The following is a 13,787-nucleotide window of genomic DNA, read 5'->3' on the forward strand; positions in this document are numbered from 1 at the left end:
TAGTAGGAAAAGATGCAACATATATGTAATTTTAAGAGAAATGAATTCTTTACTATATATAAACAGAACATCCCTTTTACCAAACATAAAGCCCCAGCCTTGATTTCTATAATACCATTAAAATAATGTACTTTGCATCGCCAAAAAAGAAACAGTATTGATTTGTATTCTGTATTTCCTATCGTCCATTTGTTGATTTGGTATAAAAGAAGGAACATTTCTAAAGACGTGCAAGTCAGCTCCCTCACGGAGAGCTATCAGAAGAGTGTCTCAAAAGAGCACCCGGACCACTCCCTTCTCTCCGGCTCACGGGCCCCAGGACCTCCAGGCACATGCAATCTTCCGCAGGATTCTCCGACAAGCCTGCTTCACCCTGGGATTCCCCATGATCAATATGACAGAATGAAGGGAAGGATAGGCAGCCATGAGTGTCTCCGAGAGGAAGACAGTGGTGAGATCAACAGAAGATTTGGCGGTGATGGAATAGGGACTGGCCACAAAGTAAACCATGTGAAGGATAAAGAAGCAGACCAAGGACTTCAGGACAGTGATGTGAGCCTGGGCCTGAGCGTCCGTCCTGCCCGCTGTGTGGACCTTCATCTTCCTGTGGTGTCTATACAAAGAGGCGATCAGCATCCCAGAGGCCACAAGAAACACCATGAAGGGCAACCAGCTTCCTGCATTGAACTGTAATAGCTTCAGGTAGTGCCCGCTTGAAAGGGGGTACGGAAGGCTGCTGTTTCCTTGGGAAGGACTGTCGAGCTTTAAGCCAACCGGGGCTAGAAGTAACAGATTGATCAGGAGGCCCCCCAAAAGGCAGCAGAGACTCAGGCAAGGGGCCCTCTGCTTCAGCCACAGGTAGACAGGGTGTTCAAAGGTGGTGATCTTCTTGCAGTAGAAGACACTGAGGAAAGTGGCAAACCACAGGCTGGCCTGGCTCACCACAGCGTACAAGATATTAAGGTGGTGAAACCAATGGCGGCTCTGGAAAAGCGGAAACAGGCTTAAGTCCACCATGATCAGGCACTGCAGGAGAAATCGGCAGCCCGCCAGGCCCAGGACGATGAGGTAGTAAGAGGACCCCTTGAATTTTCTGCACCATTCTCGAAAACTCCAGACCACCAGGACTCCATTGCCAACCAGGCCAATGAGAAATTCTGCCACTGCCACCACCATCAGCAGTCCTAGGACAGGCGTGTGCATGGCCGGGGAAGGAGCGTCTCACTGCCGTCTCGGGAGCTGCCCTGCGTCAGTGCTACCGAATGCGTGTGTGGCTCCTGGCTGAGCTTCACACCCGCTGAGGGTGACGCCACACTCACGGTAGATTTTCACACCACAAAAATGGGGATTTGGTCTTGCCCATCTGTAACTTGTCCTCCAGCAGAGACTGAAGAGCTGTGACCAGGAACACAGAGTTTTGAAGTTATGATGCCGTCGGTATTTGCATCCACGGGAATGAACTCTGAGCCTCCACTCAGAGACCTGAAACAGTACCACGGACACCAACCCTCCCTCCGAGGTCGTGGGTTCAGATGCCAGCACGTCATGTGGTAAGACCTCCCGACCAGAAACACCAAATCAAAACATTCTCAAGTTCCATACATTGCCAGATGGGAGCGCATATGTATAAAACAGAAATTTGATGTTCATAAAAAGAACTCTGAGCATATTAGCATGAAAGCTGAATACTCAGAAATTTCATTATCGAAGAGAGAAGTAGGGAAAGTCTGGAGGAAGAAAACAATCAGATTGTTACCCCAAATAAATTTAATAAAAAAAGAAAAAGAAAACAGAACTAAAACATGTAATATTTCAGTGCCAAATAATAAACCACAGAGGAGGTCAGGTAGAAGAGCCATTCCGGCCGATCAGGGTTGAGGTCACCTCTGCCCTTTAGGATCAATTGTCCACGCTCACTTGACTTAGCATGTATCTCACATCAAGGCCTGAGAGGAAGGAGAGGAGCTCAAGGAAGTGACAACAGACTAGCACAGTTACCAAGAAATACAGGGAAAGGGCTGCATTTGTTGTCCCGATTGGAACGTCCCTGGAACCAGCCCGACACAAATGTGCCCCAATGATTCCCATCCCGATGTACACACCTGGGTAACCCATGAGCTGGGGTGGGGCCTGTGAATAAGAGGGGATGTCACTTCTGTGATTAGGTTACAACATATGGCAAAGATGAAGGGCTTTTGCAGATGTCATTAAGGTCCCATATCATTCAAGTTTGAGTTCATCAGAAACCCTAGGTGGGCCTGGCTTAGTAAGTTCAAGTCTTGGAAGAGGGACTGGGCCCGCCCTCCTGCGTGCCTTGGCGAGTCCAGCTGCCATGTTGTGAGACAGCCGCATGGTGAGTAACGGCGGGAGGCCTCGAGGTGCGGAGACTGGCACCCAGCTGACAGCTAGTACGACGACATGGATTTACAACTGCAAGGGACTGAATTCTGCCAACCACCAGGGGCTTGGAACAGCACCCTGAGCTCCAGACATCTCTTTTTTTGGTTTTTAATTTAAGTATACAAACGATACATACTTTAGTTTAAGATGTACAACACAGGCAGCGTCTTAATCACAGCTTGTGAGACCCTGTGGACAGAGCCCACGTAGGCTGTGCCCACACTCTTGATCCACAGAAACTGTGGCATAAGAAGTGCATGTTGCTTAAAGCTGTTAAGTTTGTACTGTTACACAGGAAAGAGAAAACCAGACACAGGGTTCAAACCAGGCGAGAAACAACTACGAGGAAATGAGGAGAACAAGAGATTCAATCAGAAAGAAGAAAGGCAGGCTAGCCCCTAGGAAGGCAGCCTGGGGTAGCAGAAAGCATTCTGCACCAGGGTCAGAAGCCCCAGCACCTGGTCCCAGCGGGCACTTGAAGAAGCTGCAGGCCAGGCTCTCTCTGGGCCTCGGCTACTCTACTAATAATATAATGGACTGTAGGGCTGGATTTCCATTCATTCAGATAAGATTTACAAGCACTAATCACGTGCCAGGCAGTGTACCAGGCTTAGGAATACAGCCATGAGCAATGGGTACCCTTGCTTCCAGGGGGCACCCACTGGGTACCATCTCCACCCCTGCAAGACCAGGTGCCTAAAAACTCTGGTTGCAGCTGTGGAGACACAGAGGAGAAGGTTACAATCTGCCACCGACCAGAAAATCTGGATGAGGCGTGAACCGCTCCAAGAGCAGGGCTTCTATGGTGGCTTTCTGGTAATAGCCATAACGGCCCCTCTCTCTCACCCTGCCCTGCCCCACTGGAAGTCCTGGGCAGTGGAACTTCATATGAAACCTGGCAGCCAACAGACATGTATCCAGAAAGCCTCATCTGGCCTCTAAAACAAATCCAAAACATCACCATAAATATAAAGATGGTTTCTTGACAGACTACTTGACGGCTGGTGTTAAGAAAGGCTAAGCCATATACGGAATTGAGGTAGTTAGTTAATTCCAATAAGAAAAACCGCTCACCTAAAAACTACCTAGCAATCAATGCACAGGTTCCCCGTTTTTTAAAACACACACATTGTTTTGAAATTATAGCTATTTTCTACTTCCTTTCATCAAGGGAGAAAGTATATTGGCAAAGAAAATTGGATTATCAACAGTAATTTAGAAAAACGTGATAGTTTTCATGCAAAACATGAAAACTCAGTTTTGAATTCTGGAGTTTATTAAAATAATGTACTTTGCATTGCTTAGAGAACAATCACCCTGGTTTCTATTCTGTTTTTCATGTAACCCTCTTATTTTATCTCAAAATCCAAGAGGAAATGAGAAGAACTGAGAACAAAAATTTTAATTAACTTCACAGGAAATGAATTTTATAGCTGGAAATTACCTAGAGTATGGGCTTACTAGGTCTTTCTCCCATGTCTTAGCCTCTTGGATCACCAAGCACAGGCCACCTTCCACAATTCTCTACATCTGATTCCTCATGACCACGGTGACAGAATGCAGAGAAGTGTGGGCAGCCGGCCGTAAGTGTCTCTGAGAGGAGACAGTGATGAGCTTGCAGGGGACAAGCTGGAGAGGATGGGAAGAGGCTAGCAAGGCATAAAAAGCCACGTAAAGAGGAAGAAGTAGCTACAGGACTTTGGTTTCAAAGACTCAGGTCTGACATTTTTACACACACACACACACACACACACACACACACACACACACGCACGCTCTCCCTCTACCAACTTGCAAGAGTAAGTACAGCTCTACCTGTATCTATATCTGACATGGCTCAAGGACTCAAACATTTCGTATTTCTGTACACGGCTACCTTTCCAATGCTTCCCAGAATTGCGCCTATAATGACACTAGATGGCGTTAGGGCAAATTCATTCTTTTAATGCGTTGTATGAGTGCAGATGTTTGGAAACTAAGCGAGGAAGCACGTTGTTACTAAGCACGTGTCACAGGAACAAGCACTGCAAATGTACATACACTCAGTCTTTCCAGCTTCTTTCCCCACCACCTTACGGAGAGACGCGGTTCTTGCTCACTGGGTCGGTACAGAACCCAGGTGTGGAAGGAGAAATGCACTCACGGCCTGTGCGCAGCAAGGATCCCGGTCTGAGGAGGAACGGGGCAGGTACCAGCAGCATTCTGGGGCGGAGAACGTGGATGGAGTAAACAAGCAAGACAGTGAGGGCACTTGGTAGATGACAGAGCAGGATCTCTTTCTGTCTCTGCGTGTGTAAGTATGAATATTTGGGAAAGACGCACAGCAGCAAGATCTGGGAGACCCCCTAGGAGGCCGGGCTTACCTCCCCTTCCCTCGAGGGTGAGCTGGACTTAGAGACGTACTTCTGAACGGCAGAGTCGGCCAAGGGAACGAGACTGGACAGTGGAGAAGCCTGGTGGACAGCTCCTTACCCAAGCCCTCAGGGTAAGGTGGCCAGTGGTAAGTCATCAGGAGATCATGTAACCAAGCTGACACGATGAGAAGGGCGCGTCCCCTCTGTTGGACTCTTCCCCAAAGGCACATAATTCCCGTCAAACTATGAGAAAAATATCCGACACACCCAGATTGAGAGATATTTTATAAAATTCCCAAACAGTAATCTTCAAAATTGTCAAGGTCATGAAAAACGAGGAAAGACTGAGAAAAATCACAGACGCGAGTAGACTAAGAATACCTGATGACTAAATGCCACATGATATCCTGGACTGGTTCCTGGGAAAGAAAAAGGGCATGTGTGGGAAAACGGATAAAATTTGATTCGGGTCTGTGGTTTAGCTAATACTTAACGTATCTGTGCTGCTTTCTTAGTTCTAACAAACGCACCAGGGAGTGTACGATAATAGTAACATCAGGGAAACTGAGGGAGGCGAACAGGGGAACGCTTTGTACTCTCGGCAACTTTTCTGAAAAATAATAAAAAATTCAAACTTCAATTTTGAAAAGTTATATAAAACTGTTACAGAAAGCTGTTGGTATGCAATTTGAGAATTGCGTTTTTCCAGACTTAGGAGACTGAGGTTCTCCCGTAACGTTGCAAGGATCACGCTAAGGAAAGAGTCAAACAACAGCGATGGCAGGCAGGGCTTTCCAGGTATCTGCTCACCTGAAGCCAAGCGCTGAGGTTGCTGCTAGCACCAGCCCTCCCTGGGACACACACTGCACAACGAGCTCCCTGTAAGGGGCATTTGTAAACCCGCACTTGTGGCCATTCATAGAAAGGCAAGCTACTCCAACGTCACACAGATTTGGATTTGCTTTCCAACTAACCTGTTAGTAGCGGTGATCTTGAATGAGTCCTTCACGTCAACTAACCTTTACAACCCAGGTTCCTCTTTATTAAAATTACAATAATGTTTACCTCACAGGGTTATTGTGATGACAGAAGGACGTATGCAATTACCCGGCCTGGTGCCTAGAAAACACTCTTATCTAATGACTGTTCTTCTTCTTTCCTTCCCTGGTCATTTCTCTCCATAATCACTCCTTTCAATGAATTAGGAGAGCCCCTGACGTCTGCTATTATTCATAGGATGCAAATAAAGGATGAATTAAGTTGCTGCTTCTCAAGAAAGATGATCAGCTTGGTACCATTCCAGAATTTCTGGAAAGCAAGAAGAAAGAAGGGAGACTGATTACCCAGATCTTTAAAAACACACACAAAAGCCTAAGGTGTAGGTGGGTAGCGAGGAGTGAGAGAGATTTTTCTGAGGAATTTCAGTATATTCAACTATGTCTTCTCTTTAGCTACCTGATTTCCGATCATCATTCTACAGTCATTGTCTTAACTATGGAAACAGCAAAACTGAGATGAATAATTTTCCTGTATTTAAAACAGATCAGAAATGTTATCAAACAAATCAAGTATGTACCTGTGTTGAAACACCTCATTTGCAAGCAAGCTGCACACACACTGAGACACTTACCCAGGGCCTTTTGCTCCTTCTGACTGACAGTCATGCCTTTTCCCAGGCCCTATCTACCTCAGGGCCGTAATCCAGAACAATCCAACTGTTCTGACATGATGTCACTGCTCATACTCCCCCAAGCCCCCCAGAGGACTGACCTCATACCTCCCCCACACACACCTGGGGAGGACGGTGTGTGGTCTGCCCCGCCCCCTGCTGCTGACCTTACCCCCACCCTCCCACACCCCCACCTCCACGAACACCTATCACTTCCTTGTCGTTAATTTCCATGCCAGGCAAATTGTCACACATATACAGTTTCCTTTCACCCCCTTTGCCTCCTCAGGGAATAAAACCGGCCATGGGCCAGTTATCCAAATCCCTGGGGGCGTTTTGTTAAACTCCCATTTCCCCCTTCTACTCCCACACCCTGGAGGAATGGGAGGCAGAGCATACAAAATTTGAAAAAAATTCCCAACATATCCTGGCTGCTTCTCACCTCTCCAGCCCTCTTTGAGAAGCAGTGGGCTAGACTAGAAGATCCGTCTCCAGCTACAATTTACAAAAAAGAACATTGTTGGGGAAGTTATTTGAAATGCCTTCAGTAAGCTTCGGTTTCACTGGAAGACTCTGGTGTTTGAGGCGATTTTAAAAGTTACATTCAATTCATGCTTTACAAAACTAAGGTCTCCTTCCTCTTAATCCCTTCTCTCTCTCTCTCTCTCTCTCTCTCTCTCTCTCTCTCTCTCTCTGTTTTGTTTCTTAAACAACTGAAAATAGCTCATCAACAAAATGCTGGTAACAATGATTGTGGAAACCCAGAGTCACACCTGTTTAAGGGAAATTTAGGCGATCCAAAAAAAGTTTTAAATCCTTGAACTGGCTAGGAATTTCATTTAGTTCTTACATGAATTGTATCTACTTTCCCATCATCTTTCTATTGGCTTATTCCTTCCCAGGTAGCAGGATTTAAAGGAAATTTTAAAATGGTTTCTTATTTAATGTTATTACGTGTTGGTTTAAAAATGTATCTCACATAAAGTTCAGGACTTAAAAGCCCAGTATCTATAGGACACCAAGACATTTATTTCACCTAAGGAAACTAAACTCCCTTCTCCAACCCATGACTGATAGATAGATAGATGGATGGATGGATGAATGGATGGATAGATGGATGATAGCTAGCTAGATATAAATAGATAAATATATATCTCAGCAGCCCTGGGTGAGTTTTCAGGTTGGACAGACATCATATTGAATATTTTCTTCCTCTAGAAAATAAAGCTTTATAATCAGCATGATACTACTCTATTCCTACCTCTTTCCACCCACCGTATGATACAGAGGAAAAAGAATTGGATTTTTAGAATCAGAAGACAAATTGGAGCCTTGGATCTACCCCTTCCTAGTTTTATTATAATGAGCCCTTTACTTACCCTGTCTGTGCCTCTCATCTGTATAATGGGCATAATAAGACCTATACTGCCAAAGAAGTTGTGAGAAAGCAACAACACCACGTGTGAAAACGTAGCTCAGACAATATTGGGCAGGTAACCATCAATGGCAATGCCCTCAGGTTATTGCAGCTACCACAGTGGATGTTTCATGATGTTACACAGACACTGCCCCGGCATCCACCCTTCACTGCAGAAAGTGACTATTTTTAACGAAGTTTTAAACATCCCCTCTCCTTTCCTGAAGAGGCAGAGAACGGAGGGAAAAGGCAGGCTATCGTATATTTAGAGAGCGTATAAGTTATCAGACCTTGAAGAAACAAACTCCAAAAACATTGTTTTAAATTCCTGGTTAGTAAGTACTTCGTGGCAGAGCACATGAGACCCAGTAACACCCCAAACTCACAGCACTGCTAAAGACTGCGCCCCTGGAAGACTTGGGGCAAGTACGAGGCAAAGACTCAAGGCTCGCTTCAAATAACAAAAGCAGTCCTGATAGAAAAACAGCACTTCCAGCCCAGATGGGGAAAAACTGAAAACAGTGTAGGACAGACAAGAAATGTCCAAACAAGAACTTGGCTAGTTCCAGAAAAAGAATCCAGACAAAGCCGGAAGAAAGGTTATTCGCCTCGCCTTTCTCAGTGAAGACAAGATGCTGACACCAGATCACCCGACATGCTCTTCGATCAACAAATAGACATATAGATACTTACATACTGTATATATTTTAAAGTACATTTTATTCTGGTGACAAAAGAAATGTATGTTCATCATAGAAAACTTGGAAACGTAAAAACAAGATTATTCAAAACTTCCCACCTAATAATTATTGCTGTTTGCAATTTTCTTTGTATATACATATTATTTTTGCAAAAACCGGTATCATATTGCATACACACATTTTGATTTCACTTAGTGATATGTTATAAGTACTTTCTCAGGTCATATAAAAATATTCTTTAACTAACTACAAACCACTAAATAACTACAAACCACTTCATCACAGATGTACATTCTTATATGTACTTATGGCACAGTGTAAGGTATTTGAGTAAGGCAACAGAAACCCAGAACTACAATGTCTGAAAGAATGGAGATGGTTGCTTCTCCTGAACAGTCCTGCAGTTAAGGTGTAAGCAGTCCAGAGCTGGTGTGACAGCTCCACAGTGGCAGGTACCAGGGAGCCAACTCCAGGACAGATAATTTCTCCAAAATCCCCAGGCAGTCACCTCAGCTACATGGTCCAAGATGGCCCATTATTACTTCTCAATACACAGGAAAGGAGGGTGTACCTGTGCTAGGACGCCACATGGAAACCACATATCACTTCTGCTCATACTCTACTGGCTGAACTTGGTCACACGGCAATACCTACTTGTGAGAGAAAGCTGTAAAATGTAGTCAGCTGCCAAATTTCCGGTAGCTACAAATACTCTATGGCAGAGAGAGGGGAAAGAGAACAGGTCCTGGGGAACCGTGAGGGTTTCTGCTACTCATTTAGAGTTGTCATGTCATAGTATACATATAATCACCCTCAGCAATCCTTTTATCTTTTATTGGTAAGATTCTAACAGGATGAATACCTCCAGGTTTTGTAGTACAAAATATTGGTTTGGGTAATTTTTACTAAATACTGCAGTCAAGATTCTGGTAGCCAAAATAAGGAAAATCAGAAAATTTGCAAAATTCGGAGATTTCGCTTGTTGTTGTTAATAAAGAGAATATTTTAGTAAGATTATTTCTTTTGAGATGTGCAAATATTACATGTCTTCTATAAACACTAAAAACTATATAAATTAATATTCCCTAGTTCCCATTCCAAAACTTACCAATATTTCATCTTCAGATTCCTGCCCTTCTCTAGCCATAGTTCTGCTGTTCCAATCAGAGGGGGGAAAAGAGTGTTCTCCTGGAGAACTGTGCGATGCCCACACAACTCAAGGCACCAACTCACAAAGAAATCACGTAAATTCACCCAAAGTCAGGCACTCCCACTACCGGTCTGAGGGCTCCTCTTGGCTTTCCACTAAACTCTGTTATCACATGACGGGAGTATAATCGTCTGTCAAGTTGCACTCAGATTGTGTTAATTGCACTATTTGGCACTTGCTTTTGACCTTCAGCTAGCTCCCTGGATTTGAAGGTCCTTGTGACTATCACAGATTGGACTTCTTTAATAATATTCACCTCTGGCCCTTTCCTTCCTTCAAGAACAAACCTAGAAATTCAGTCCTAGAGTTTCTTGGGAGTAACAGCTCAGTTACTGTCACCCAGCAAGCTGAAGACACTTTTTCTGTACATCTGCAGAATGTACACCTATGTCCTTTCACCCTTTCTTTCTCTCTCTCTCTCTCTCTCTCTCTCTCTCTCTCTCTCTCTCTCACACACACACACACACAGTGGAATACTACTTGGCCATCAAAAAGATAAAATATTGCCCTTTCTCCTCTCTTTGCACCCTCTTGCTATGTTTAAGCCAATCCTGTGGCTCCCCAGTGCTGAGTCAGGGCTTCTCAGCTAAACCTCAAATGTTTACCTAACAATGTTGCTGTGTGCTGGTCTCCGCCGATCAATTGCCAGTATTGTGGTTGGACTGGCCCTTGAGGTCCTGAGGTGACTACAATATGCATACAATATGCCTTTCAGCAATAACCGTCTGAAATAATAAAGGTTTGTTACTTTGAAATAATAAAGGTTTATTACTTATAGAACCTGGAAATTATACAGTACACATGGGGCCACACAGTGGGGTCACGGGAGAGAGCGCATGGGCCTGGGGTGGGGCTTTTATTGGGGTAGTGGGTAGGGGTGGGTTTCGAGGGCTCACTCCTTATTGGGGAATTCGAAACATAAGAACAGGAATTCAAAGTGCAGGAAAAGAAAAACCACGTGGCCCCAATGGTCAGTTATTAAAATCAGCCCAGATCTCTCAAACAAAGGAGGCTCAGTGGGGGGAGGTGACCTGGCTCTCTCTCTAGTCGTGTGGCTGGCAATGTGTTTATTCTTAGAAGTGGCTGCCTTGCAATCAAAGCTTAAGTCAGGTTGTTTCCACATCTTGGCTATTAGCAATAATGCTGTATGAATATAGGGGTACAGATATCTTTTCAAATTACTGTTTTTATATTCTTTAGATAAATATCCAGCAGAAGGATTGCTGGATCATGTGGTAGTTCTAGTCTTAATTTTTTGAAGAATATCCATACTGTTTTCTAAGATATGGAAACAACCTAAGTATCTGTTGACAGATGAATGGATAAATAAGATGTGGCATACACACACACACACACACACACACACACACACACACACAGGAATACTACTTGGCCATCAAAAAGATAAAATATTGCCATTTGCAACAATATGGATGGACCTTGAGGGCATTATGCTAAGTGAAATATGTCAGCTAGAAAAGGATAAAAACTGGGCTGGCCCGGTGGTTCAGGCGGTTAAAGCTCCATGCTCCTAACTCCGAAGGCTGCCGGCTCGATTCCCACATGGGCCAATGGGCTCTCAACCACAAGGTTGCCAGTTCAATTCCTCGAGTCCCGCAAGGGATGGTGGGTAGCGCCCCCGGGAAACTAAGATTGAACACGGCACCTTGAGCTGAGCTGCCTCCCGGATGGCTCAGTTGGTTGGAGTGTGGGCTCTCAAGCACAAGGTTGCCAGTTCAATTCCTCGAGTCCCTCAAGGGATGGTGGGCTGCGCCCTCTGCAACTAGCAACGGCAACTGGAGCTGAGCTGCGCCCTCCATAACTAAGATTGAAAGGACAACAACTTGACTTGGAAAAAAAAAAAGTCCTGGAAGTACACACTGTTCCCCAATAAAGTCCTGGTCCCCTTCAAAAAAGAAAAAGGACAAAAACTGCATGATTTCACTCATATGTGGAATATAAAACAAAAAGAAACAAATGAACAAACAAAACAAAAACAAACTCATAGATACAGACAATAGATTGGTAGTTACCAGAGGGGAAGGTGGGTGTGGTGAGAGTGAAACAAGTAAAGGGCGTCAAATGTATGGTGACAAATGGAAACTAGACTTTTGGTGATGGGACCGCTATAGAGTATACAGACGTCGAATCACCATACTGTATATCTGAAACTAATATAATGTTATTAACCAATGTTACGTCAATTAAAAAACAAGAAGAAAAGAAGAACATAAGTCAGGTACTTGCATGACAAAAAAGAAAAATAAACAACTGCCAGGGCTCACACTACAGACGTAAACAGCACTGTACTCTTAATGTGGGGGAGCTTCCCGTTACACTTCAGTAACCCACAGAACAATGGTGATTTCCATTACCCAGGGATGCAATGCCCATGCAAAATACATGAAAAGTAATACTTCTAACAAGTTCCTTAGAGAAAGGGCCTAATTTTAAAATATCAGCAAAAAAAAAAAAAAAAAAAAAAATGCAGAATAAACTGAAACACAGGCACTCAAAGGCCTGGGTAGTCAGACCAGCGATTAAAAAAATGAATTCCTCAGGCCACTGGAAAAACCGTTGACAGAGAAAATCTTGCTCCCAAACCATGAAATGACTCCGACCACTATTTACTACTGATATGCCACAATTTGTTGCAACAAAGAATCTTCTTTGCTTTTGTTTTCAGTCGAGGATGTGTGAGAATAATGAGAAGAGAATGTCCTACAAGGTAAAGGGTAGAAATAATCGTACCGAAGGACCTGAAGCCCAAATCCATCCGCATAGAATAAGGGAGGTAGTTGAACAGGTTAACAACCGAATAGGGAATGTACAGGAGGAGGAAATACACCATCAGCTTCAGCGCGCCCACATGAGCTTCAGTCTGGGGGTTCCAGAAACCACTCGCGTTTCCCTGCATCTTCTGTATGTGTCTCCTCAAGGAATGTATTAACAGGGAAGTGGAAGTCACGTTAATGAGGAACCGGAGAAATGAGATCAAGACCAAAGAGATCGCCAAAGACAGGATGCCCTCGTGGGCGTCAAATATTGTGCCATTTCTCCTGATCACAAATTGAGGAAAAGGTAATATCTGTAGGAGCATGACATGCAGGAAAGTGGTGACGGCAGAAACCAGCACACAGGCCAGCAGCAGCCTGGAGAGCTTTGGGGACAGATTTCGTTTCAGCAGGAGAAAAACTGGGTGTTGGAAGTCAGTAATCCTCACGCAGTACAAAACGTTGAGTAAGGTGACAAACCAGAGACCGTTGGAGTCCAAAAATGTCCAGCACAACAGGAAAGCAGTGGGGACATAGGCTGACCTTTCAGTATTTGGAGCCATGAAGAGGCAGAGAACGTACAGTATAAACACTCCCAGCATAAGAAACCTGGTGATGCCCACGCTGAACAGGATCCTGTCAGAAGAGGAGCTTCTGTGGCTTTGGACCCACGTCTTGTAGTTGATCACGGCAATAAACAGATTCACCATGAGTCCTGCAAAATTCGAAATCGCTGCGACACCCATAGCAGAGAAATACAAGTTTTGGAGCATCTTGACTCATGCAGGTTTCCACACTTGTGGTGCTGATGGTGAGGGCAGGAGAGATACTTAAATGTACAAGGGGCACCAGGATCCAGGCAGGAAGCACATTTCCTTTTTTAATTTTCCTCTGGGTGGCAAATGAGCCATTAGTGGTCTCAGAGCCAGCTGCTTTTACTGAGATGCAAATCTTTCAAGGATTGCATTACTCTTTCTTCATGCATATCCTGTTTTCCTTAGAAATGCACAATTAAAACAGACTAGTCCACTCCTCTAAGAGAAGGAGAGCTGAAGGGAGGAGGTATGGCAGGCTTCAAGGACTGCAAGTGCAAATGACAGGGTTCCAGTCCAGCACTGCTTCTGTCACTGCTTCACAGTGAATGCAGCTTTTCTTCTAGGCAACCCCAGGATACGGTGGGAATCCCATGCCTCTCTCCCACCCACCCACCCCCATCCACACATCCACGAATTACCTGAATCCAACTTCTCTCTCCTCTCTAA

At 44.5% G+C, this 13,787-nt stretch overlaps 2 protein-coding genes across 2 annotated transcripts; both read right to left on the reverse strand.

The window, feature by feature from the left end:
- Window positions 1-306: 306 nt before the first annotated feature.
- TAS2R5 (taste 2 receptor member 5) lies at window positions 307-1,203 on the reverse strand. The gene has a single exon (XM_019749843.2). The coding sequence runs from the start codon at window positions 1,201-1,203 to the stop codon at window positions 307-309; it is 897 nt and encodes a 298-aa protein (XP_019605402.2).
- An 11,171-nt stretch (window positions 1,204-12,374) lies between these two features.
- TAS2R4 (taste 2 receptor member 4) lies at window positions 12,375-13,298 on the reverse strand. Its single transcript, XM_019749842.2, has one exon. It carries the CDS (start codon window positions 13,296-13,298, stop codon window positions 12,375-12,377), a length of 924 nt encoding a protein of 307 aa, XP_019605401.2.
- Between the last annotated feature and the right edge of the window lie 489 nt (window positions 13,299-13,787).

This window comes from Rhinolophus sinicus, linkage group LG11 (assembly GCF_036562045.2).
Source record: "Rhinolophus sinicus isolate RSC01 linkage group LG11, ASM3656204v1, whole genome shotgun sequence".
Taxonomy (NCBI): domain Eukaryota; kingdom Metazoa; phylum Chordata; class Mammalia; order Chiroptera; family Rhinolophidae; genus Rhinolophus; species Rhinolophus sinicus.

Coding starts and splice junctions, on each gene's coding strand:
- TAS2R5 (XM_019749843.2), bottom strand. CDS start 1,203: ATGCACACGCCTGTCCTAGGACTGCTGATGGTGGTGGCAGTGGCAGAA.
- TAS2R4 (XM_019749842.2), bottom strand. CDS start 13,298: ATGCTCCAAAACTTGTATTTCTCTGCTATGGGTGTCGCAGCGATTTCG.